This window comes from Nomia melanderi, chromosome 9 (genome assembly GCF_051020985.1).
Source record: "Nomia melanderi isolate GNS246 chromosome 9, iyNomMela1, whole genome shotgun sequence".
Lineage (NCBI taxonomy): Eukaryota > Metazoa > Arthropoda > Insecta > Hymenoptera > Halictidae > Nomia > Nomia melanderi.
The window spans coordinates 251,774-277,410 of record NC_135007.1 but is presented as its reverse complement, the minus strand read 5'-3'; the positions used below and the strand labels follow the sequence as shown (position 1 = coordinate 277,410).

Below are 25,637 nucleotides of genomic sequence, written 5' to 3'. Positions count from 1 at the left end.
TGATTCCAAACTCTGCAAACCACTTTTTTGTAGAGGAAGCAGTGTGAATGGGTGCGTTATCCTGCTGGAAAATTACCTTGCTGTCTTCTATTATTGTTATAAATGGCAACAAATGGTTGTGTAACATCTTTTGATAATTCGTAGCATTCAATCTTCCATTTATGAAAGCTAGTTCACTTTTAATATTTCTTTTGAAGGCAGCCCAAACCATGACTGATCCGCCCCCCTGGCTTCTACGCGAAAAAATTTTTTTTTCTTGGCGTAAGTCGTGCCAATAATACATTAATCCATCGGGCCCATCAAGATTAAACTTTTTCTCATCGCTAAAGATAACATGTTTCCACATGTTTCTTCTTTGAATGAATTTCTCAGCAAATTTTAGTCTAGCACTAATATGACGTGTCTGTAATGCCGGTTTTCGCAAACATTTCTGATATTTAAATTTACCAGAAGCTGCAATCCACTTTCTTACAAGACTAGAATCACATTGTAAGTTACGAGGGTCGTTCAATAAGTCCTTAGAAAAATATAGAAAAACAAGCTATTTTAGGTAGATTTTTTTTTATTTTTCAACATAATCTCCTTTCAGCTCTATACACTTTTCCAATCGTTTCTCCAACTTTTTTAAGCCATCTGAAAAGTAAGATTTCGGAAGGTCCTCAAAATAGGCATCTGTTTGGGCGACGACTTCCTCGTTCGACGTGAACCGTTGTCCGTCGAGCCATTTTTTAAAATTTGGAAATAGAAAAAAGTCACTGGGGGCCAAATCCGGTGAATACAGTGGATGTTGTAATAATTCGAACTTTAATTCCATGATTTTGGCCATCGAAACTGCACAGGTGTGCACCCGTGCATTATCTTGATGGAAAAGAATCTTTTTCTTTTTCAAATGAGGACGTTTTTTCTTGATTTCTTCGCCCAACCGGTGCAATAACGACGCATAATACTCTCCAGTAATTGGTTTTCCTTTTTCCAAGTAATCGGTGTAGATGATTCCGCGTGCATCCCAAAAAACCGTGGCCATCACCTTGCCGGCCGATTTCACCGTCTTCGCCTTCTTCGGAGCCCTTTCGCCTTCAAAAACCCACTGTTTTGACTGTTCCTTTGTCTCTGGATTGTAGTGGTGTATCCACGTTTTGTCCACAGTTATGTATCGACGCAGAAACTCGTCAGGATTGCGACGAAAAAGCGCCAAAACAGCCTCAACGTCGACCACACGATTGCGTTTATTCTCCACTGAGAGCAAACGCGGCACCCATCTTGCCGAGATTTTTTTCGCACCTAATTTTTCGTGCAAAATTGTAAACACTGTACCTTGCGATATGCCTGTGGCCTCAACTACTTCGTACACTTTGATTCGTCGATCACTCAAAACCATATCGTGGATTTTGCCAATCATTTCGGGAGTAGCCACTTCCACTGGACGTCCCGAACGACGTTCATCTTTTGTGGATGTACGGCCACGTCTAAACTCATTTACCCAATTATAAACCGTTGCAAACACAGGAGCAGATGTGCCATGAACTTCATCCAACTCAGCTTTGATCTCTTTCGGCGTTAAGCCTTTCAAATATAAGTGTTTTATCACCGCTCGAAACTCACTTTTTTCCATTTTTCTAAATAATCAAGAGTTTCTTGCTTCAGTCGACAATAAATATGAAACCATGTGATGGATATAATTGACACTTTGACAACTGTCTAGGGAGTCATGATGCTAACTAAAAACAAACGATTTTCAATGCTACGAGCGCCAACTCTTGGATTTTCTAAGGACTTATTGAACGACCTCGTAAATCGACTCACAATTTTGGTCGACGGAGCTCCAGTTTTTGATATCTCCCTTAAAACAGCACGTTTTATAGTTGACGAAAATCGTATAGGTCGTCCTGGTCTCTTGGTTTTACCATAATTTTCAATACCAAGTTTTAAAAAATTTTTAACAACACTTTGAGATCTATTGATTATACTCGCAATTTGTCGTTGAGTTTTGCCGCAGCTTCTCAAATCCATTATTCGTTGCTTTTCTATATCACTCAGTTCTGGCCCACGCGGCATAGTGTAATATAAAAAAATGTTACAAATCTTGAAGAAACTACTTTTCGACAATCATTGTAATGATATTTCAGTATTTAAATCTGTTAAAAGCACGGAACCATTCCAAATGAACTCTGAAGAGTAACTGAGTTTATAAATATTCACAGCGTTGTAAGACTCGTTTGCAACATTGTAACAGCTATAGCTTGTATTGGCAAAGCTAAACACAACATACTTCACATACGAAACCCTTAGCTGGCTAATTACAAACATACCCAGGCATGATCAGTCGTTTCTGGAAAAACATTGAAGAAAAAAAGGAGAAAAACTGTTTGAGTCTATAATTATTCACACCACTGTATACCATTCACTCGACTCATTCAATAGACGCATTCCGTTCCCAATTATCCATCTCTCAAGCATTTCTCCGCACAGTACGTTTTCTCATGCTATACCGCAAGGGCGATACTGTATTCGCATCGATTCCAATCAACAACCTATTTCCCGTCGTTCCCCTCGTCCGCCTAAATCCTGCCCGTACCTGCAGTACACAGACACAACAGCTGCTTCGCCAAAATCCCCCTTCACCAAAAACACGCGCGCGCGCACACACGACGCACGCACGCACACGCACACACACACACACACACACACACCACATTTATTCGTTATTCTCTTACACACATTGATTCCATTCTCTCGTCATTAATGACTACGACGGCCTTTTTGTGGCTCACCTCAATTACATAAACATGCATACAAGCAGGCAAACCTTTAACACATTCATCTAATGCCACATACGGCTCCTGTATAATAGCTACATTCACACGTTTCTCACACATCAACACACCCAAATCACACAACCTCATACACTCTGTGACAGTTACACTGGATCGTGTTCAATATAAATTCAGCCATTATTCCATACATTCTTACATACTCAGGACATTCTAAGGACGTCATTGAGTGGTCACATTTATTTCCCTTGCTTTTACAGTTACGGCAATATACATTCTTTCCACATGCACTCTTCAAATGACCACTCTCTCCGCATCTTTGGTACAAGGCATCTTTCTCCTTACATTCCTTGGCCATATAACCAAACGCGCTACATTTATGGCAACGCAATACGTTCACGAACTGACACAACTTACACGAACGCCATCTACTATACATTCGTCCCTCATTCATTAACACATACATTCTCGCACTCATTTGAATCACTACATTTCCAACACTCGCATCTTTCTTGTTAGTTCTACTAACAACACGCACACGCTGTCGCAATTTTTTCTCATTCACATACTTTTGGGGTCTTCACATACAGCTCATTCATCAATTCTTTTCTCGGCCATATCTCCTACATATCTGCAGCGCCTTATGGTTCTCCAGACATGCCTGGGCTGTATGCCCAAAATCATGATAGCAGAAACATCACCTAGTGATTTTGGGAATAGACTTCGGTAGTACATATGTTAGGCCCATCCTAATCTTCTCCTTCTTCTTTATTATATCCACCAGGTTTCTTGAGAGCATGGCAGTAATATTGCTGCTCCTTGTCAGTCTAATTTTCTTAATCCTTTCGATCTCATTTCCTATTTCACTCTGGACCCTAGCCATTGTTTCAGATTATTTGCTCGTGTCTTCCAGCAGAATGACTGTTGCCTCCCCTTTGGACCTAGTGGGGCATATCTTCTTAATGCTACTATTACATATTGTCCTATTGTCAGTGTTTGTTTTAACCTTTGTCGTATTCTTAGGGGTGGGTACTTCGTCCAGAGGTATAACTTTTGTTGACCTCTTTCTATTTTTACCCACCACTGTGACGCAACCAACTTCCTGCGCTTTCGTCCCTGCAGGTTCCTTTTTCTTTAAGTCCTTCTTCTTAGGTATGCGTTTTAGGAGCAGTGAGGTGAAACTGTACCTCCTCTTCTCAATTCCTCTTGTGGTACCTTCCCTGTTATGCGCAGGTCCAATTGCAGCGGTGTCCTGACCATCGTCCTGGAACACCCTTTTAGCCTTCATAAACGAATCCTCGATGATCCTCATCTTGTGCCCATCGTACTCTGGTAGTATGACTTTCAGAATCTGCAGGAAGGTATCTATCAGCGTGTCCAGGCCTTTTTGATTACCGGTATTTTGGATATTTATCCCATATCCCTCAACTCTGTGGGAAGTTTCAGAGTCAGAGTCAGAGTTATGCCCGTTTATATATTAGGTCTACCGGAAAGTTCTGTCTGTTTTTAAAATAAAAGAAAAGAATAAATTTTTCATACCTTGAATAATCGTTATTTATGACGTTATTTGCCATCATTATTTATGACTTCTTGCCAACGTGATGGCAATTTGTATATCTCATTTTTAAAAAATGCCTTATCTCTAGAGGCCAAAAATTGAGCCAGTGCTTGTCTGATATCTTCTTTGTTCTTGAATTTTTTGCCCTGCAAATAATTTTATAAGGACAGAAACAAGTGATAATCAGAGGATGCTAGGTCCGGGGAGTATGGTGGATGCGACAGAATTTCCCAGCTTAGCTCTGCGACTTTCCGACGAGTCCCCAAACAACATGTGGCCAGGCATTATCATGAAGCAATATGACGTCCTTCCTATTGAACATCGCCAGCCTCTTTTCTTGGTGTACTGTTTTTAATTTATCCAATTGTTGACAGTACCTCTCCGAATTTAGCTTTTCATTTGGTTTGAATAGCTCAAAATGTATTGGTCCTCAAATGTCCCACCATATACACAACATTCTCTTATTCAGGCTCAACTTAGGTTTAGAGGTGGACGGGGCAGATTTTCTGGGTTTACAATATGCCCTTTTCCTTACGATGTTTTCATATGTAATCCACTTTTCATCCCCAGTTATGATCCAGTCCAAGAAGTGTTCGACTTTGTTCCGTGCAAGCAAAGATATGCATACGATGATTTGATCATTCAAATTCTTCTCACTTAACTTATGTGGCACTCATCTCGAATATTTCCACACAAATCCTAGTTTCCAAATATGGTTCGAAATAGTTTGTTGAACTGAATCAAGCCTTTCTGCAATCTCCGATGTTGTCAAAAAAGGATTTTGCTCTAACATGATCTTGATAGTATCGTCGTTAATCAAAGACACGCTTCTGTAGCATTTCTTCCTTGTTGGAATTCGTACAAAATACAGTGGCGTAAATGAACTTTATCAGGAGCCGTGGGTACACGGTCGCGTCTCATTTAATACTAACAGGAATCATCTTCGTTTTAGTTCATCTGCGACGTCAATGTGTATACATGAATATGCGCATACTTGTTGAAACTGAGTGTAACCGGAAGGGACAGAACTTTTCGGTAGACCTAATATAAAATCGAAAACACGCACAAAGATGTACTCAGTACAGCATAACTTTTACAAACATCAAGCTATGACGCTGAAATTTGGAAGGAAGTATCAATGACAGATATGATAACCTAACAAAAAAAAACCAATCGTGTGACTGACAGCGCCATGCGGTGGCCAGTCCCAAAACTTTTTGATCAAGGTAGTATACCTCGAAGGCCTGTAACAGGCAGCTATAGTTATTTCCTTGTCTCATGCTTTAATTTTTACCATGAGGGTTTCCGCAAGAGTTTCACTGTTTTTACTGTCTATGATATCTCCTGATTATTTTGAAATTTTTTATGATAAAGCTTTGATTGGCTTGGAGCCATGTTTCTGTCAAGACTATCGCATCATAGTCTGGATTTACCTTTTGTAGGATTTCCTGTTTGTTTTTAGCACTTCTGCAATTCTAGAGTAATATTTTAAAATTATCCATGGTGTTTATCTGTTTGCTGGTCCTTTATACTGTTTAGGAGTATCTGTTAGGGGCTTTGCTTGTAGCCTCTGTAACTGTCTAGCTGTTTTTGTTCTTTGTTGTTCTATGTTGCTGCTGTGACTCTTGTTAAAGAGTTTCGTTATTGAGGTGAATGGTCAACTTTTACATTTTCTTGCATGTGCATTGTTATTACTGTTTATTGTTTTGTTCTTTGGAAGGCTGGAGTGTTGCGGATGTGTTGCATATTTTTTCTTCTTTTTGCCATATTTTGTTATTAGTTTGCTTCTTTTTTTTATTGTCATTCTATGTTCTTCAAATGGAGCTCCCTCTCCATACTTGTTTCTAGTAGGGTTGGAAAGTAGTTCCCCATACGCCTGAGTAAATTAGTTTTATTGCTTGTTATAAGGGGGACTGCTGTAATTGAAGCTTGTTTCTCAAGCTTTCTTTAATTTCAAAGAAGGGTTTGCCTTCGTATGCCATAATTTCATTGATCTCTGGGTTCTGTTTGTATTTTTCACATTCTTTGGAGAATGTTTCATGCCTCCCTTTGCAGTCTGAGCAGCTGGTTTCTCCCACCATGGAGCATTTATGTGCTTCTCCCCTTTGTTCGTGGCATTACCCACATAGTCTTGGGCTTCTGCAGAATTTTGTAGAGTGTCCTTATTTGTAGCAGTTTGTGCAAATCCATACTGGTGCAACATAAACCCTTACTGGTATATTCAAAAATCCGTAGAGTCTGATATAGTTAGGGAGTATATTTCCTTTGAAAGTTACTAACACTGTTTCGCTGGGTATCCACTCCCAGTCCCCTGAATTTTCGTTGATGTGTTTCCTGTTCTGTCTTGTGGTTTTCTTTATCTTGGAGGGGCGTTGTTGTCTCGTTAATCTATTCTTCCATTGAAATTTCCTTTGGTATTCCTTTGATTACGCCAACCTTCTCTATCTTATGTTTTGGAATGTATGTTTCTAGGTTTGCTTCTCGGGGGTGGTTTGTCATTACGAACTGATTGGCCAGGTCTTGGTTAGGAAATGTGATCTCAAACTAGCCACGACTTTTTAGTTTTATTTCTGTAGCTCCAGTTTTTAGGCTGCTGACCAGTTTGGCTAGTATAGCAAGACTGTGCTTCTTTGTTTTATTTTGTGTCTTACCTGTGAGTGCAACTTCCACTGTTGCTAGTCCATTATGGAACTCGAGGGAAAAGACATATCTCGCTTGCCTTTTTTGATCCTGGGGATGCACTGCGTCTCACTTCAGTATCTGAGGCGTTGGGGTTTTTCCTTTTCAGCTACCTTATGGTGGTCTGCAGGACTTGGCATCCTTTTACCACTATGTTGTTGGTTTTCTTCGCCTCCATCATTGACCTTCATTAGCCCTAAACCTGATAATCCTGCTGTCCTGCGGAAATCTGTGATAAGGTTGAATTTCTAACTTGATGTTACACGAAGAAAATTTTCAGGAAATAAAGTGAAATTAATAGTTAATTATTAGGTTTAGGGTTAATGAAGGTCAATACTTTTTTACTCAGAATTCTACATTCTTCCATATTTTAGTATAAAAAATATAGTATTCCATTAAAAAAAAACAAAGTCGACTTTCAAATCTCCGGAATGCTTCCACCTTTAAAAGAAATAAATACATTACATCATGTACCCCCCTTTTTTTTTCACCCTGGATAACCTGCATCAGGCACCCCTCACCATTGGGGCTGGCGAGGGGTAGTGTGAGATTCTTACTCACTAAAGCTCCAGGGGTGTACCATCCTCGGCCATAACACAGGGTGTCCCGGAACCAAACATTTACCCTCGGCGACACCCTCCGGCCCAGTATAAGCCAACACGACACACTAGTATACGAGACACTAATTGCATGGAAAGACTTCATGCACAAAAAAAAAAACGCGAACAAGACCCCCGCGGATCACGGGACGCAGCGTGTACACTCCGACTGCGTCCTTCCCTCCCCAGGACCCGTGCAAGAGTCGCCTCTAGCCCCAACTAGAGGCGACTTGAGCCCTCTGGCACGCCGGTTCCGTGGGTTCCGGAACCCCGGGCCCGGCGGCCAGAATCTTAAGATGGGAGGGCCGGCGGTCCCGGACTTCTCGCCCGGTGACGCTGCCGACCCCTCCCCCTACCCAATCGAGACGGATGGGAGTCCCGCTCCCTTTCCGTCTCCGCCGCCTCCTTCTGCCGCATAACATGCTCACAGAAGGAGGCGACGGCCTCCCATTTTTGACCTCCCCCCAGCAGGGCCCTAATGAGCGCTGCTGGAGAGAGGTCCCCCCCTATGGCGCGGACCAGGATCCGGCGCTCGGAAGCCCACGCTGGACAAAATTCCAGCGTGTGCTGCGCCGTGTCCCGGTCCCCGTCACAGTGCCAGCATCGGGCATCACGCTCCCGCTTGATGCGGCACAGGTACTCCCCGAAGCAGCCATGCCCGGACAGCACCTGTGTCACGCGGAAGGTGAGAGGCACTCCACCGCTGTCCCGCCAAGCCTCCCAGCTCGGCAAGACAGCCCCAACGACGCGGTGGGAGGCCAACTCCTCGTCTGAAAGACGGAGTCGCCAGCGCTCCCACACGCGCCGCCAGACCTGGTCCCTGGGGTTCCATACGGACCCCAGGGTGTCCGGGTCTCATTCCCCGCCGGTACCCCCGCCCCCAGCCCCAGACCTCGCCCGGAGATAAATATCTCGTAGGGCGACGGCCTGAAGGTCAAAGGGCGGGAACCCCGCCAGGACTGCCGCCGCTGCACCCGAGAGGGTGCGGTATCCCCTCACGATCCTGATGGCGGACAACCTGTGCAACCGGCCCAAAAGGCGCCGGGTAGGCTTGTCCGCCACCAGGTCGTCGGCGAAGATGGGCGCGCCGTACATGACGATACTCCGCACCACCCCCGCGTACAGCCGCCGTACCCGCCCAGCCACACCCCCAAGGTTGGGGAGCAACCGCGCCAGGGCGCAAGTCACCCCCCAAGCCCGAGGGAACAACTGGGCGAAATGGGGCCCAAACTGCCAGTGGCTGCCCAGGACGAGTCCCAGATATTTCATCTGGTTCCCGACCCGGACCGGAGCCCCTCCCAGCATTATCCGCGAGTCAGGCGGCGGGCCGCCCAGACGGGACCGGTGCCCCTCCCAGCATTATCCGCGAGTCAGGCGGCGGGCCGCCCAGACGGGACCGGTGGTACATCCACATCGCCTCCGTTTTGGTGGGCGAAACCCGCAGGCCCAACCCGCGGATAGAGCGCATCAGCGCCGATGCTGCCACTTCCGCGGCTCGGCTGACCGCCGCAAATCCCGTCCCACCGACCAGCAGAAGTGTGTCGTCTGCGTAGCAGACCACTTCCGTGTTCGGCAGGAGGGGATCCCTCAAAACTATATCGAACCCGATATTCCATAATGTGGGCCCCAGGACGGATCCCTGGGGCACGCCGCGGTCAATTGATCTCCTGTGAGACCTGCCGTCCCTATCCGTGAATATCCCGGAGATACGCCGAGATCACCTTCCTCAGATACAGGGGAACCCGGAGATACTCCAGTCCCTCCTGTATCTTACACCAGGGCAGCGTGTTAAAGGCGTTGTCGATATCGATCGACACCGCCATCACCACGCCCCCCCGGCCGGTCCAGCTCTCGGAGAAGGAGCGCACACGACCGATAGCATCGATCGTGCCACGCCCCCTCCGGAACCCAAACTGGGCCCCATCCAGTCCCGGCGCACGAAGGGACAGGTGGTCGACGAGGCGGGAATTTACTATCCTTTCGAATAGCTTTCCCACCTCGTCGAGTAAACTAATCGGCCTGTATGCCGAGGGCATTCCGGCAGGCCTCCCAGGCTTGCTTATGAGGGTCAGCCGAGCCACCCTCCACTCCCGCAGGTAATCCCCGCGGGCCAGGCAGCTGTTGAACAGCCGCATGACCCGCGGAGCGAGGACCTCCATTGCCGCGCCCCAGACGCGCCCAGGCAATCCGTCCGGCCCAGGCGCGACCTTCTTAGCACACATTCGTTTTACCGCCCTCCCGAGCTCCTCGTTGCCGATTTCGAGCTCGCGCGACCACCCCCCTGCACCCGGATCGAAACCGGATGCCCGCGAACGCGCGTCGGCCAACAGCGACGTTATTAATCGGTCCACGGGGGAGAGGTCGGGCGCACCGTCCCCTTCTGGGAACAGGGTCCGGACTATGCTGTCCAGTGTCCTGACCTCCAGTACCTCCGTCGTTGGGGGGGCCCAGGGCCTGAGCCTCCCCAAGACGGTCCTGTACGCCCGGCCCCACGGATCCCCGTGCCCGGCACCGAGGAGCTCTTCCCAGGCACGGGACTTGGCTCTCCCGATAGCGTGCTGCAGCGCAAACCGGGCGTCTGCGTACGCCCGGTATGCTTCCGCAACACGCTCATGCGTTAGCCTCCGCTTTCTGGCCCAGGTGAACCGCCGGCGAAGTCGGTTGCAGCAAACCCGCAACCGCCCGATCTCCGCCGACCACCAGTAGGCCCTCCCATGGGCTCTGGGAGGCCCCGCGCGGGGCATGGCCGCGTCGCAGATCGCAACCATGTCCCGGCGGAGCTCCCAAGCAACGCGGTTCACCGGGTCAGCCAGCGAGAGGCCGCTGTTCGGTGAGGCCCAAGCCACGACCTGAGCCGCGGCTTTATAGAGGTCCTCTCGAAGTTCCCCCCATTTCCATCGCGGCGGCAGTGATCCACCCCCGCGCGAGCGTCTGGATCCAACCAGGCATGCCCCCCCACGTGAGACGGAGTCCATCTCCATGGCCACGCACACGTGGTCAGAGAGGGTCTCCATCTCAGTGAGGACCCGCCAGCCGGAGACCCGCAGCGCCGCCGAAGGGGAAGCCCAGGTGAGATCCACCACAGACTCCCCCCTCGACGACACGAACGTGCTCTCCGAGCCGGTGTTTAGGCACACCAGGTTCAACCCAGCCGTCCACTCCAGCAGCGCCGACCCCCTCGGATCCGTCCTGGGGCAACCCCATGCTGTGGCATGGGCGTTGAACTCCCCCAGGACGAGAACCGCCCGGGAACCCTGTCGTGAGACAAAGTCCCCGAGTCCTCCCAGGAATTCATCGAATTCCTGTCGGCTACGGCTGGGGGAGAAATAAACCCCCGCCACCGCGATGTTGCCCCACAGGACCCCCACGTACCCCATACCCCGCTCCAGGAAGGAGCAGGGGGGGAAACCAGGAAGGCACTGCCATGTGATCGCAACGGAGCCGGCGGTGTCACCCACCCAGAGAGGGTGGTTTTGCACCACGTATGGCTCCGCTACGACCGACAGCCCCACCCGGTGCTCCATCAGGTACTGGACCAAGAGGTCCTGTGCCCTTCTGGAGCGGCCCAGATTGACCTGGAAGATCAGGAACGATCAACTTCCATGGCCACCCCCGGACCTTCCCCCTCTGCTACGAGTGTAGCGGTGGAGGCGGCAATTGTTGGATCAATGTCCACCAATTGCATGGCCTCCACCGCCACACTCTCCCCCTGGGGTGTGGGCCCTGTGGACCCCCCCCCCCCCCCCCCCCCCCCCCCCCGACTTGGACGACTCCGTGCCGCCCGCGGACCCGGAAGCCCCGGGCGGCGCTGACGGCGGCGCAGTGTTTTCAACCCCAGTGGGGCCAGAAGGGCCACCACTGGTTTTATTGGTAGCGCCGGCACTACCACTACCCGCGGCGGGTACGGCGGCCGATGCCGATGGGTAACGCGTCTCGATGAACCCGGCACGGTAATTGGCACGCTGCTAGTAGATGCATCGCCAGGGGCACAGTGGCCCACCCCTGACGACCCCCGGTCGTATGATAACGACGCGTTGGGGCCCGGTCGAGATCCGCGCTCCGCGCCGGTACTGTGGGATCCGAAGCCCCCTGCACCGTAAACTTTCTTTCCGTTTTTCTGACTCATCATATTTTTTTATGTATATTCGCCGAAGTCGGTATCGTGAAACCCGTCCCCTCCAGAGGTGGTTTCACCCCTCCGCGTCAGCCTCCCTGGCATGGCTGAGCCTGAGCCAGTACAGCCTGACGCATCATCGGAGCTACTTCCTCTGGAGACCCCTCACCCCGTTGGCATCCCCCAGAAGGGGGAAGTACCCAGGGACCACCACGAGGAGGTGGAGTGAGAGGAGTTTTAGGAAGCAGAGTTCGGCCAATGGATCCGAGCCTCCATCGACGGAACCCTACTTCCCTCAGGCCCCCACATGATGTACCCCTTCAGACCATGCAACTTCTGTATACAAAACTTTGTTGTGCAACGCATGATTTGGAAGTTAGACTTCAACAATTGTCACACGCCTTTGCCAGCACCATCCTCCGTTGCGCCGCTCCCTTGCTATTGTCTCCGGCAGTTACTCACAGGTGTCCCTGCTGCTTTCTGTACCTTCCCGCCTTCTCCAGTTTTCTCTCCACTTTCACTCTGTTCCTAAACATTAAACGAACTACTGATCGAAATATTTACCCGTTCTGATAACTATTTCTAGAGTTTTCTCTGCCCGAAGGCTTTTGGCGCTCAAGTTCATGTGGCGTGCCCACGCCAACACTATATCGTCAATAACTTCTTTATTCTTTTTTATTTTCTACTTTAACCGTGCACTTTGAACACTACACTGTCTCTATACCCTCCCACTACACTTCTTGCACACTTTTGAATTTCTACACGCACATTTTACCGTCACTTTACTTGATAAATTGCGAAGCGACTTGATTGCACAAGCTTACCTTTCGCCATAGTAGCGGCTCGTAGCTAAAATTAGTGGGGATGCTGCTTCAGAAAATGTTTAGCCTTTGTTTTAAAATTGTGTAAAAGGAAACAAACATGTATAAAAAGAAAATTTATTCAGAAACTTGATAAAATCCTAAAAGAACAAAATCAAACATTTTTTACTTACTTTAACTTAAACTGTTACAGTTTAAGTTTAATCTAATCATTTAAAAATGAAATCCATTCTTCTTATTTTAATTTGCGCGAAAAGATGAATAATTTTTTTTTTTATCTCTGGATGACAACTAAGAAAATTTTTCTCCATTGAAAGCACTGCAAGCGCATTTAGTCTTTCAGAATTCATAGTGTTTCCTTGAAGAGTTTTTATTTTCTTCAATGTTGAAAAGCAGCGCCCTACCTCTGATGCAGTCATGGGAACTGTCAAGAGGATTTTTATCAGTTTTGTAATTTCACTAAAAACATCATCTAGATTATTTTTCAAGATAAATTTCAGCAGCTCAATTAATTTGCAATACTCCTGAATACTAAACCTACAATAAAATACTTTTAGTTTAGTTTCAAGCTTTTCTTTGTCTTCTATCTCTTCTGTGGAATGTTCTTTCTTAAAACTAGTGAAGTATTTCTTATTGAACAATTTAGCAGCTACTAAGTGTTTAGTGGAATAACATCTGTCCATTATATTAACACATATACAGTTGCACACTTCCTTAGCTTCTGCCATGACTGTGTTTGAAGGGTTCTCACAGTACTTTGAATTTCTAAATTCTAAAATAGCAGTTTTGAAATTTGTTATATATTTATTAACTTTAAACACACCAATTTCTCGAGATTGCATTTGGTTGTAAATTATTTCAACATGAGGCATAATCTGATAAAAAAGCTGTAACCAAAACTTGAAATTATCGTCATTCAGGTATTTTAAAATTCTTGTTGCTTTTGCAATGGTTTGATCTGCATTTGATGTTGACTGAATTTCAGTAAGGTAGTTTTTTAAATTCCACCTTGTAGAAGATGGACATGGAATGCTGACTTCTATCTTGAGAATGGACACCTATTGCGGTGATCTTGAGAAGAATATTAAATTAAGTTGATCTACACAACAATGAATGAAATGTGCATTACTATAAACTGCTTTTATTTTTGCTTGAACTTCTGCTTTTCTTCCTTTCATGACATTTGCATCATCAAAATGTCTGAGCTATCAGTTTTTGTCCATTTCCTTAAAGGATTATGTCCAATTGTTCTAAAATACGCTTTAACATGCCATCTGCAGTTTGATTTTCTGAAATAAAAAATCCCCAAAAACGCACAAATATTTCTCCATTCAATACGTACTGTAAAACAAGGCCCATTTGAGTGTGTTCCAAAACATCTGTTTTGTCATCACTGATGACAGCTACAAAGGAAGTTTTTCTGATTTTCGTCCTTATCTCCTCATGGTATATTTGTAGCAGGCAGTTAAGTATCTCATTCTGAATGGTCATACAAACACCTTTGAAGATTACACTGGTTTCTAAGTGATTCTTCAAATCTGAATTTAAGTTAGATGCAAACATACAAAAATTTTTGTATCTTTTTCATAAACTGGGGTATGGCTACTGACATTAAGCTTAAGGATTATATATTGTACAAGTATAAAGAATGAATTAAAGAAAAAAAGACTCATTATATTAAATGTTATCGATAATATCAAGTGGGAATTGGGGGTGCTGCGGTTCCACAGTGCCTATACGCGAGCCGCCACTGCTTTGCTACCTTTAGAGTGAGACTTCTTTGAGAAGCCTCCCAGTCCTGATTCCTTTTCCTCAACCGGGTATTCTTGGTCAATACTTTTAAATTAGGAGCTTCAACCATACGCACCATGCGTGTGTGAAGCCTCTTGTTCCGAACCACCATATCCTTTAGGTTTTTCGAGCTATCGACCAATCGTTAAGGCTCGCAACATCCGTGTCATACGAAGATGCTGGGGATGGAGCCTGTGTGATTTCATTGAAGGAAACCGGTCCCTCTGTTAAGTGCGCAGTCACTGCGTAAGTGACTCGCCGCGTTCCTCCGGTTCCATCAGCCCGAGTTGATGTACCCGGAATCGCGATAGGCACGCTGCTAGTCAATACATCGTCAGGGGCATAGTGGGCCACATCTGACGACCCGCAGTTGTCGGATAACGACGTGGAGGGGCCTTTTCGCCCACCCCTGACCGCGCCGTTACTGGGGAATCCGACCCCCTGCACCGTAAACTTTTTACCATTTGTTTTTCTATTCATGATTGTTTTAAGTTCTTTGCCAAGTACGTTTCCGATATTCCCGCCCTCGCTAGGGGTGGTTTCGCTCCTCAGAGTCAACCCCGAAAGGGGGAAGTTCCCAGGGACTACCACAAGGAGGTGGAGTGAAAGGAGTTTTAGGCACCAAAACCCTCCCAAGAAGATCGAGATCGCAATTGGAAGGGCCCTACTTCCCTGCGGCCCCCACCTTAGAATTTACTTTAAAGCTGGATTTACCGACAATTAAAATACGAGGTGCGATCATTAAATTCCGGGAATGTGTCTACTGTGACCGAGCGGATCACATGATTGGCATGTGCGCGGAGCACAGATGAATAACAACCTTGAAGACAAGCGATACCTTCATTGAAACCTGTGTTACACAAGTTTGTACTAGCACGTGCACGTTCACCTTGACGAAATCACGATGGATTCGAAACTGGAAATGGTTTTAGAAGTGGCAGAACATCGCTGGAGGACGACGAGAGGCCAGGGCGGCCACATATGTACAACACTGCTGATTCAAATAATCCTTAAGTCAATTTTGAACATGCGCCGTATTGCTGCCAAATTCGTGCCCAGGCTTCTGTCACAAGAACAAAAGGACCACCATCTCCAAATCCGTCAAGATTGGTTCCTGGATGACCCAGAACTCTTGTCAAGGATCATTATCGGTGATGAAAGTTGGATCTACAGGTACGATCCTGAGATCAAGCAGCAGTCTTCGCAGTGGAAGAAGATCTCAATCTCCAAAACCGAAGAAGGCAGGACAGGACAAGAGTGCATCCAAGAGCATGATCATTGTTTTTTCGATATTCACGGGACTGTGCACCGTGAATTTGTTCTTGCGGGTCAAACAGTGACTGCTGTTTTTTAGTGTGACGTTTTGAAACGTCTCAGGGAGGACATTCATGGGAGACGACCACAACTGTGGGCAGAGAAAAATTGGATGCTGCAAGACGACAATGCAGTTAACGGAACTCTCGCAACACACCAGTTTTGTGCTCGTAACAACATGGTCGTCCTTCCTCACTCCCCATATTCACCAGATTTGGCCCCCTGTGACTTCTTTTTATTTTCCAAGATGAAATTGAAGCTGATGGGTCGCCGTTTTGGCACGGTGAAGGAGATCCAACCCGAATCGTAGCAGGTGTTTGACACACTTCAAGAACAAGACTTCCAGGAGGCATTCCAAAAGTGGCAGAGGTGCTGGGATCGGCACATAGCTACCCAACGGGACTACATTGAAGGGGAGCATGGCAGCCAAATTTAAATCAAATAGCTTTATTTCCATTTACGGGACCAGTCTCAAAAACCAATCAAAATGACTGGATTTTAGCAATATATTTAACACAGCAGGCCAAAAAATCTGAAAAAATTTGAGAATGTCTGTCGTAGCAATATGTCCACTGCTGAAAAAATTAAAAAGTTGTCGCTGGAATGCTTCATTGCGAAATCTACATTTTTCTATTTTTGTTTTTTTTTATTTTTCTTGCTAAGAATTTAGAACGGAAAAATCTCGAAAAATTCTCAACCATGCATTGCTATGCCAAAAATGTCTCCGAATTTTTTAAATAATTTTTATTTTATTAAATAAGGAAAATGGGACAAAAACTGATAATTTGAATTTACTCTATAACTACCCTTTTGGTTGAGATGGAGGACTGAAAATTAGTGTATAATGTTTTTTATTTTTAAGTTATCGAAGGGAACTTCCTCGAGAAAACTCGGTCTAAGGGCATTTTTGAGCTCCTTATCCTGCTATACCCTTTTATTATACTTTAACGATGTGTCTCGCAAACCGTTTAGGTTATCTGACTGTGAGACGGCTGGGAGCCTTTTTGTTGCTGGCTCGCACCCGCAGGATACATATCTTTATAATCTTCTTTTTTAAAAAAATATTATAAATTTCTTTTTTTTATACTTTTAAAATATTTTAAGACCATTTTCAAGTGACCATCGTTTATTTTCATGTAGTTGATAATTAAAAAAAAGATTATAAAATAGTTACGTAAATTATCAATAATTATAGAAATATTTAAGTGTAAACAAATAAACGGGACATACTATAGCAGTATTTTGCGAGATATTTCGTCCGTTGTCGCAGTGCGCTTACATGATTCATTGCACTGTTCAACACGATTTTTGTTTTGTAGTAGCCTTACAGAGCTCCTTGTTATAAAACATAAATACGAATACGAATCCGAAAGCCAAATTGCTGGGTCACCCCCAGTTTTCGACAAACATGGATTCTTGCAAAAACAGTCGAATTTTTTAAAGAGTTGCTCGAATATGTAGTTATAAAAATTCTTAATACTGCGTATCATTAAATACTTGTAAATGATGATCACAGCTTAAAAAAGGGTAGATGCGCGTACTATGTACGCACTTTTGTTACATTTCTATTGTTGTAACCTTCTGAAAAGAAATCGTAGCTTATTTTAAGACTGGAAGTTTTTACTTTTGCAATTCATTGTGTTTTAATGTGAAATGTTTGAATATATCATACAACTGGTGATGACAGAAACATATTTTTTCGTTTATAAAATTCTTTACACTCGAACATCTCTGCAAATATTAAAAAAATTTTTTTCACGAGTATCTCTACCATATATTGAAAGACTGGATGTATTCCTTTACAATAATTTTCTAAAACTTGAAATACGATTTATTTTATTATTTAATTCAACAATGAATAAATACTATGCCGCTGGCATTAAAATAACCCAAGATAACATGTATGTATTCATAATCTGTGTCTAATGTGTAAATTTAGTGTATGTTTCGTTTGTATATTCCTTTCGTGTTTAGTGTATCCAAATTTATTTTAATGTTAGCAGCGCACTTTTAAGAGAATATAATAAAACGACGAGCAAAATCGTACTTACTTTAATTTTTAAGGTATCATTGTAAAGGGAAAATTTCAATCTATAAACTGATTTAAAAACCAAAATCCAAAGATTTTTTAACGCTTGTAGAGATGTTTGTATTTGGAGAATTTTCGTTCCCACTGGTTATACGATATACAAATATTTTACATCAAAACCAATAATAAATTGCAAACATAGAAACTTTATGACTTAAAATGAGCCCACTGGGAATGTCCTACGATTTCTTTTCAAGAAGTTGTAATAATTTGAACGTCGACAATTTTTTTACTTAAAATTTAATAAATATTTCCTTAATCTTGCAAAAGTGTGTTACTATGAAAGACACGCGTAAAAGTCAAGTTTTCCCATATTTGCATTGAACTGTTTCGATATAAATTTTGTTGCTTTTCGTATTGCTTTATTTTTTTCTATCTATTAAATCATATATATATATTTTCACTCTGAATTTGATGTAACCTTCGTAAAATCGTTTGTTGAGACAAAAGTGGTCAGAATCTTCGTATTTATCTTTAAATATCTTTCTATAGTTTTACATGTAAGTTTCCTTTCACTCTTAGCGTAAAAGAGCCCGAATTCGCTAACGAATCGCCATCCGCCATTCATTCGGTGTAACGTGAGCTTTCCGCGTTCCCGAATAAACATCGACACATTGTCTCATTGCCATAGAAACGGTCGAAGTAGGACTACTGCGATAAGGATAGGAATACGTGTACTACAAAGAAAGAGCGGTGTGAGGACTCACAGACAGGGAACTCGAAAGGACATTGGTCAAAACACGAACAGTGGGATTGAGTTCCACGCAAGCAGATCGCCGTTGATTAGTCGACGATGCGTGAGTACGCGGCAACACCGCAAAATGTCAAGTCTATATATCTCCAAGGACGCTTTTTTCATAAAACACACCATACACATTCGGGCAACTCTCCTCTATTTTTTACGATAAATTTGAACTGTCTTTCACTTTTAGTTTTAGCGTAACTTTTGTTTATTTAAATAATTCGACCGTTTTTACAAAAATCCAAGTTTTTCGAAAACTGGGAGTGCTCTATAAGGATATTATCTATAAGGATATTACTGGATATTACAAAACACAAAAAATGTTCAAATTTGTTGGACAGTGTTATCAGAGGTATGGTTAAAAAATTACGAAAGGTTTTTGTAGAAAATATACAAACTATTTATAATGGAATATTTCGATGACAAGGTCGTAATCAAATATTCTTACCTACTCTTTGCTCCTTTTTACATAAAAAAGTGCGCTCTTGTAAATTATACCATAAATTATAATTTACAACATATTTCTTTATTTTGTTGTCAGTGCATTATACTTGTGAACGTTTCATGGTGTACATATAAGTTTACGTGAAACTGTTTAATCTAAGAAATATAGATTTAATCAGTATCTCATTGCCTCAGCGCTGTTTAATCACCTTCTTTTACACACATTTGCGGTATTGAACGTAATGGTCATATTTACGGGGAATTTCCTTAACACCGAGCATTAACGTTTACTAAATATTTTCTTGTATTTTGTTAAAGGTTTTACTTTTTTTCTTCTTAATTTCTCTCGGTTTTGATCATACATATGCAATAGTAATAATTCTAATAACTTAAATTCTTTTTGGCTTGATCCGTTCTCTGAAATCGGATACCAATGGTTTCTCTGTTCTCAGGCGATAGACGATCATATAACTAAAAAGAAAAAAGAGAAAATAAATAAAAAACTTGATGAAACGGATAAAATACAAAAGGGGAAAAATATGGTAAAACAAGATCAAGAAAGTATTTGCCAAGCTGTCGTTGAAAAAAATGTGTAGACAGTCATAAGGCTTGGGTAAACGAATAGGAATAAGAAAAAATACAACTAATTAATTAAAGCCAGCTTTCGGTGATAATAACCATATCAAATTATTGTTAATTAAGATATCGTTAAACGTGATCTTACTGTATTTAAAAGATCTGAGATTTGTAAAATAGAAATAAGGTAGATGTAAAAAGTGGTAAAAGTGCGACACTAACCAAGAAAAACTGTATTTTGAAATTAGAAATGGAATATATACTTACTATTATATAATAAATGATTGCAGATCATAGAGTACGAAAATCGTTTACGAGCATATTCGACACCTGACAAAATATTTCGTTACTTTGCAACTGTGAAAATATCGAGTTTAATGGGTACGGAAATATTCATGACTCCCGATGACTTTATGAGAGCAATTACTCCTGGCATGAGGCAACCAGATGGTATAATTTTTTATTTTTTACTATGATTTTCCTGTTGTGTTCTGTTTTTAACTGTACTAATACCCCTTTTGTTTGTTTGAATCGAATTTAACACATTTCTACTTACTTAATGCTAAATTAAGACTTTCTTTATTTGCATCGGAGCTTGTTTTAGTCGTGCCAATTGGAGTACAAAGTTATCAAAATGACGGAATACTCGCATTTTTAATAGTAAATTTCATTTATTTCAACACAGGTTGTAAAACATAAAATTAATTTTTACTGATGCAATTCCGTTTCAATAATGTTTTTGTACATATTTACACTAATTAATTATCAATATCAGCGCTTCTGTAACTTACATAACTGATATAATGTACCAAAATGTAGAACTCTGCATATTTCTCGCAACTATAAGCAAGAGAAATGGATACTCTTCGCTGACATATAACTTGGAAGTTTAAACATACAGATCGACAAAAAACTAATGAACTTTTGTCTGTATCTCGCGAAAGAAATGAAATACGAGTTCACGTGAAGACTTTGAAGTTGGTACGTGCATACCTTCTCTCTACAAACGTACTAAATCTCGATAAATTAGTTTGACGTAGTTTGATATCTGCGCGATGTCAATGAGATAGCTTTGCGAAATTGAAATTTTAGATTACTCAACGTCACATTCAGCTTACAGCCCAGATTTGATTCATTGCTATTTTCATTTCTTCCGAGAATTGTAGAAGACTCTCGAAGGAAATTATTTTAAATCGTACAACGAAGTTAAGGCAGCAGTGACTTGTCCCATCAAAAGTAGTCTGAGTTTCGGCTCGTGCTGGGAAAAATATATTGAACGTAACAACGTTTACACGAAAAAATCGAAATGGGAGAAAAAGGAAATGAAAGTACGATGCGTTAGCAAAAACATATATATTTATTTTTTAGTTGCATTCGTATTCGAGGTATAGAGGGAAATTCATTGGTTTTTCAGTCGACCCTCGTAAATTACCTCTTTACAAATCAGTTCGTCTCTGAGATATCAAAAGTTATACGTGACTCAATCAATAATGGTGATATGTCGAAAGCGAGGTGTTATTGTTATATTGAACACAGATGAGCCTTAATTCTTACTAACAGTTCAGACAAATGAAGACTCGAGAAAAAATTCTTCGAAACTTATTTGCAAAATTCGATCGTACATGCCTTAAAGTATAATTTAAGAATCTAAATGATTGAATTTGTGGGTAACCTAAATACTGGACGATCTAAATCGTGAAGAATAGTGGTCCGGTAAATCGAGGACATACTGCAATATAATAAAATCTTTGTGTGTTCGAAGTAAATATAACGATTTATGTTCAACTTGGAAATTTGCATTGTGTAGAAAGTAATAACTTTACGATAAATTGTTAAATATGTTGCAGTGGCATCACCGCTGCTGTCGCGACAGTGGGCCACATCTGGTGTCCGTTAACATGAAATGTATTGCGAACGAATTGAGAACGCAACTATCTACTTGCCTCTAAACATATGAATGATACAAAGAAATGTGTTAAACGAAGGTTATAAAACTTAGAATTCATATACTACACATGTTTGAATTTTTGAATTTTACTATAAATTGAAATGAGAATACTGAAAACATGTATAACGAAAGGCAGTATAACTAAACATAAGACAATTAACTACATTCGATAAAGTATCTGAAATTACAATTTTCACCATATCGCAGTTACCGATCTGTTGATAAAAACAACAATCCTATAAACATAAATACCTTATAAATTTTATTTTTTTCTAATTGTAAGTTCACGTGTTTTTGGAATTTTTTGGACCACATAAGAGAATGGAAACAGACAATGATTTTTTACGGTTATTTTGTTTCTATGAAACTCTTATTTTCATTCCGTACTCACATTATTTCCCCTTCCGTTACTTTATTTCGACTGTCGATCTCGCATTTTTACGATTTGAATTTTTACAAATACCTTTAGCAAAATAAGCCGACGCTCGTAAGTTAATCCGAGTGCTAAGCTTTCGTATATATAGTTATATATATAGTTATCGAAATAATGGTATGTTCACCTTAATTTTTTAACAAAAACTTCTGTTCGTTATAATAATTTTTATTTTTTTTCATCATAATTGGTTCTCCTTAATAGATTTCATGATACGCATATTTTATTGAAATTTTTATTGATATTGGTAATATAACTTTAATAGAAAAATGTTTACTTTTATATGAAATAAACATAGGTTCATTTTATATTGTTCTATTCAAATCACAGTTTAAAAAGATAAAAAAACACTTGTCATAATGCTATTAATAAAAGAAAACGAAGGGTCTCAATATTTTGTTCACCCTCATATAATCTATTAATTTCTGTAATGTTTCCGATTTAATATGAAACCACTCCACTTTTATTCTGTTCTGTAGTAGACGTAAATAATGAGATAAAGATACATAATTAAATAATTGCAAATTGCTCACATTATATAAGAGAACCTCGACACTTCGAGTATCGCGGTAAACGTTCATGACAGCCTGACTTCATCAGGGCGTCGCCCGGAATCACGAGATAGATTTGTTTTAAAACAAATGACGTGAAAGGCGCGAATATAAACTCCTATAATTTTTAAGTTGTTCAGTATACCAGTCTTGCTTGCCATTAGCATACACCTTTTGTGCTAAAACTCCCCAGTGATATTCGATAGGGTCCATATCACCATAGCATCAGTGCGTATGATGATCATGAATATCTGTTAGCAGTTAGTAGTGAAGAATTAATTTACCTTGCTAGTTATTAGTGAAAGTTAATCGTATGCAAAAATTAAAATTTGTATTGATTTCAAGTTGAGATCTCCAAAAGAATAACCTATAATTAAGATAGTCGGGATTATGAAAAATGAATAATAATGGGGAAAGTGATGATTTCTTAGGAATCGTCTTTATTAAAAATCCTTAATGAAAAAGTCCTACCATTATCATTCTCTTTTTGATCACGCAGATCATGTCAATAATATTAAAAGCCGTCTGGACGATCGAAAATAAATACTTTCATATCCAAGAAGATTGCGGTTTCTGTTTCTTGATCGAATTCGTATGATCTTGCGTAAATTTCAATTTTGCTTGGTTAGAAGAAGATTTGATAATTATTAACTTTGAAAGACACCGCATTGATGATTTAGACTTTTAAGGCCGTTTAAGTTTTTTAAGGCCCCCATAGATGTTGAAACATGCGACGATGCAGATCTCTGTATGATCGATGGGTTTGAACGTTTTTCACTGTTTGTTTGAGTGCAACATGTATCATGAAATCTCGGAAGACTCGAAAATATCATGCGTAGCATTTGGCGGGTAGCTCGCTGATAGGTTGATCGTAACGGAGGGTCGCTCGTCGTTGCGACTTTCGGGCTGCGGTTTTGGATCACAACACCCACTTCAACCTTTGCATTATCGAAAGAATTTTTTTATGACATCACTATGAACTTCAGATTACGGTCAAGTTGTTGATGTGCTGTGTCCGTTTCGATTTTGATGATTTTCGTATATGTCGTTGAAGACATGATTTTGAACAACTCTTCCTTTTATGTGTTGTCAACGGAAGGCTTTAGTTTCCGAGATAATCGCGAAAAGCTTTTGCTACTACTATACTGAATTGTGTAACTAAACACGTGCGCATCGGAGTCGAGGAATGCAATAACAATGCGTGGCGTAAACTGTTCGCAACTGAGCTTTCTTTATTCGCGCGCGCGCGCGCGCGTGTGTGTGTGTGTGTGTGGATTTTGGGGATTCGGCGGGTTGTTCGTCATCCTTGGCTGACGTGCTTGATGGTTCGAAGGGCGTCGGTGATCCAAGAGCTATGTGGCGCGTCAGAAGACGTTGACACAGGCGGTGATTCAACTGGAGGATGGTTATAAGATTGCCTTCACACATCGGTCCCTCAAACTCTTCGAGTTACACATTGATACTGTTCTCTACCAAAGTTTCATCAGTTCTACTCAGTAGTGATAATCTCTAACGTTGTTCTGTACAATACATAGAAATGAGATTTACTCAAATAATAGATATCGGTGAGGGACACGATATTTCTCTCACGGATACGCGCATGTATGCAGAATTCAGTGTAATAGTAGCAAAAGTTTTTCACGACTATCTCAGAAACTGAAGTCCTTCCGTTGACAACATACAAAGGAAAGAGTTGTTGAAAATTATGTCCCTAACAACATATTTGAAAATCACCAAAATCTGAACGGGCGCAGCATATCGACAACTTCACCCAGATTACTTTGCCTTGTTTGTACAATAATTGAAAAGTACTTTTTTAAGAAACAATAACCGTTCACTTACGTGATTGGAGGGAAAATAATTGATACAACGTAGAAGCGGGTACTCACGAATAACTATAACAAATGACGTAGCTTTTCAATTAAAGAAAGAAAAATAAAAGTAACAAATGGTTGATTACACTGCGAAACACGATTTTTGTTTTGTAATAGCCACTAGGTGATTCTTATAGAGTTCAAATGATGAAAGTTTAAAAAAGGGTAGAGATGCGCGTACTTTGTATGCACTTCTGTTACATTTTCACGAATGGGTTGACTAGTACGAATTTGCTATGCACCATTGGATTCTGCAGACATTTCTAAATAGAAAACACCCCGCGGGAAGCGTGAGATCGGTTTTTCTTTGGGACAGTGTAAGAAAATGTCCGCGAAGAGCGCGTGCACGGAACTTTCGCGTCACACGACCATCGCTCACCAGTCACAGCTATGCAGGGCCGTGACTACGCATTGTATAGACCTGGACCCCGGTCACTTCTTATATGTATATATAATGTTTAATTGTTTTATAAATTTTCATAATAATTATGAGAAAGTTTTTCACGATCGCCCGGTTTTAAATAATTTGGTGTTTACTATGTGAATACACATATTCGAGTAATATCATTACGATGATTAACACTAAAACTATCGAATCAGTCAAGATGACCGATATAAATTTTATTATCTTTCGATTATTAATATCTTGAAAGTATTAGATATCTGAAATGTTTTTAAGGGTTTCCTTTCCGGAAATGTCTGCAAAACTCAATGGTACATAGCAAATTCGTGGTAGCTAACCTACTATTCGTAAAAATGTAACAGAAGTGCGTACAAAATACGCGTATCTACCCTTTTTAAACTTTGATCGTCATTTACAAGCGTTTAATGATACACAGTATTCAACATTTGTATAGCTACATATTCGGGCAACTCTCCCCTATTTTTACGATAAATTTTCACTGCCTATCGTTTTTAGTTTCCACGTAACACTTGTTTCTCTGAAAAAATCGACCGTTTTTACAAAAACCCATGTTTTTCGAAAACTGCACGTGACCGAGCAGTTTAGTCTTCGGATTCGTATTTAAGATAAGGAATTCTATAAGAATCACCTAGTGGCTATTACAAAACAAAAATCGTGTTCCACGGTGTTATTGGTAAACCTAACATTATTTCGGTTGTGTACATTTTTGTGTGTTGCGGAAAACTGCCAATGTTTCGTTGTGCCGTTGCCACACTTTTCGCTCCAATTCACTACAATATGTACCGTCTATAAGATCATCAAACGTTGAAATGATCACTTCTTACAATACTTTTATTTATATTAACTATGTAATAAATTAAAATTTTATTTCTTATAAAGGGCGTTAAGAAATGTTTTGTCGTTGCTATT

At 41.7% G+C, this 25,637-nt stretch overlaps 2 protein-coding genes across 6 annotated transcripts in view; one reads left to right on the top strand and one right to left on the bottom strand.

Moving 5' to 3' along the window:
- The window catches only part of MICU1 (Mitochondrial calcium uptake 1), a 168,873-nt gene that overhangs the window by 98,637 nt on the left and 44,599 nt on the right, over positions 1–25,637 (top strand). For 2 of the 5 annotated variants that reach the window (XM_076370599.1, XM_076370596.1), the window contains exon 3: positions 19,789–19,948. The exons of 2 other annotated variants lie outside the window; for them this stretch is intronic. In XM_076370599.1, the coding sequence (XP_076226714.1) occupies positions 19,789–19,948 (160 nt within the window). Of the gene's footprint in view, positions 1–19,788; positions 19,949–25,637 lie in introns of those variants that run through there. One more of the 5 variants, XM_031992633.2, reaches the window with a different exon arrangement.
- On the bottom strand, positions 563–1,680 carry LOC143174943 (histone-lysine N-methyltransferase SETMAR-like). Its single transcript, XM_076371130.1, has one exon. The coding sequence runs from the start codon at positions 1,610–1,612 to the stop codon at positions 563–565; it is 1,050 nt and encodes a 349-aa protein (XP_076227245.1). The 5' UTR covers positions 1,613–1,680.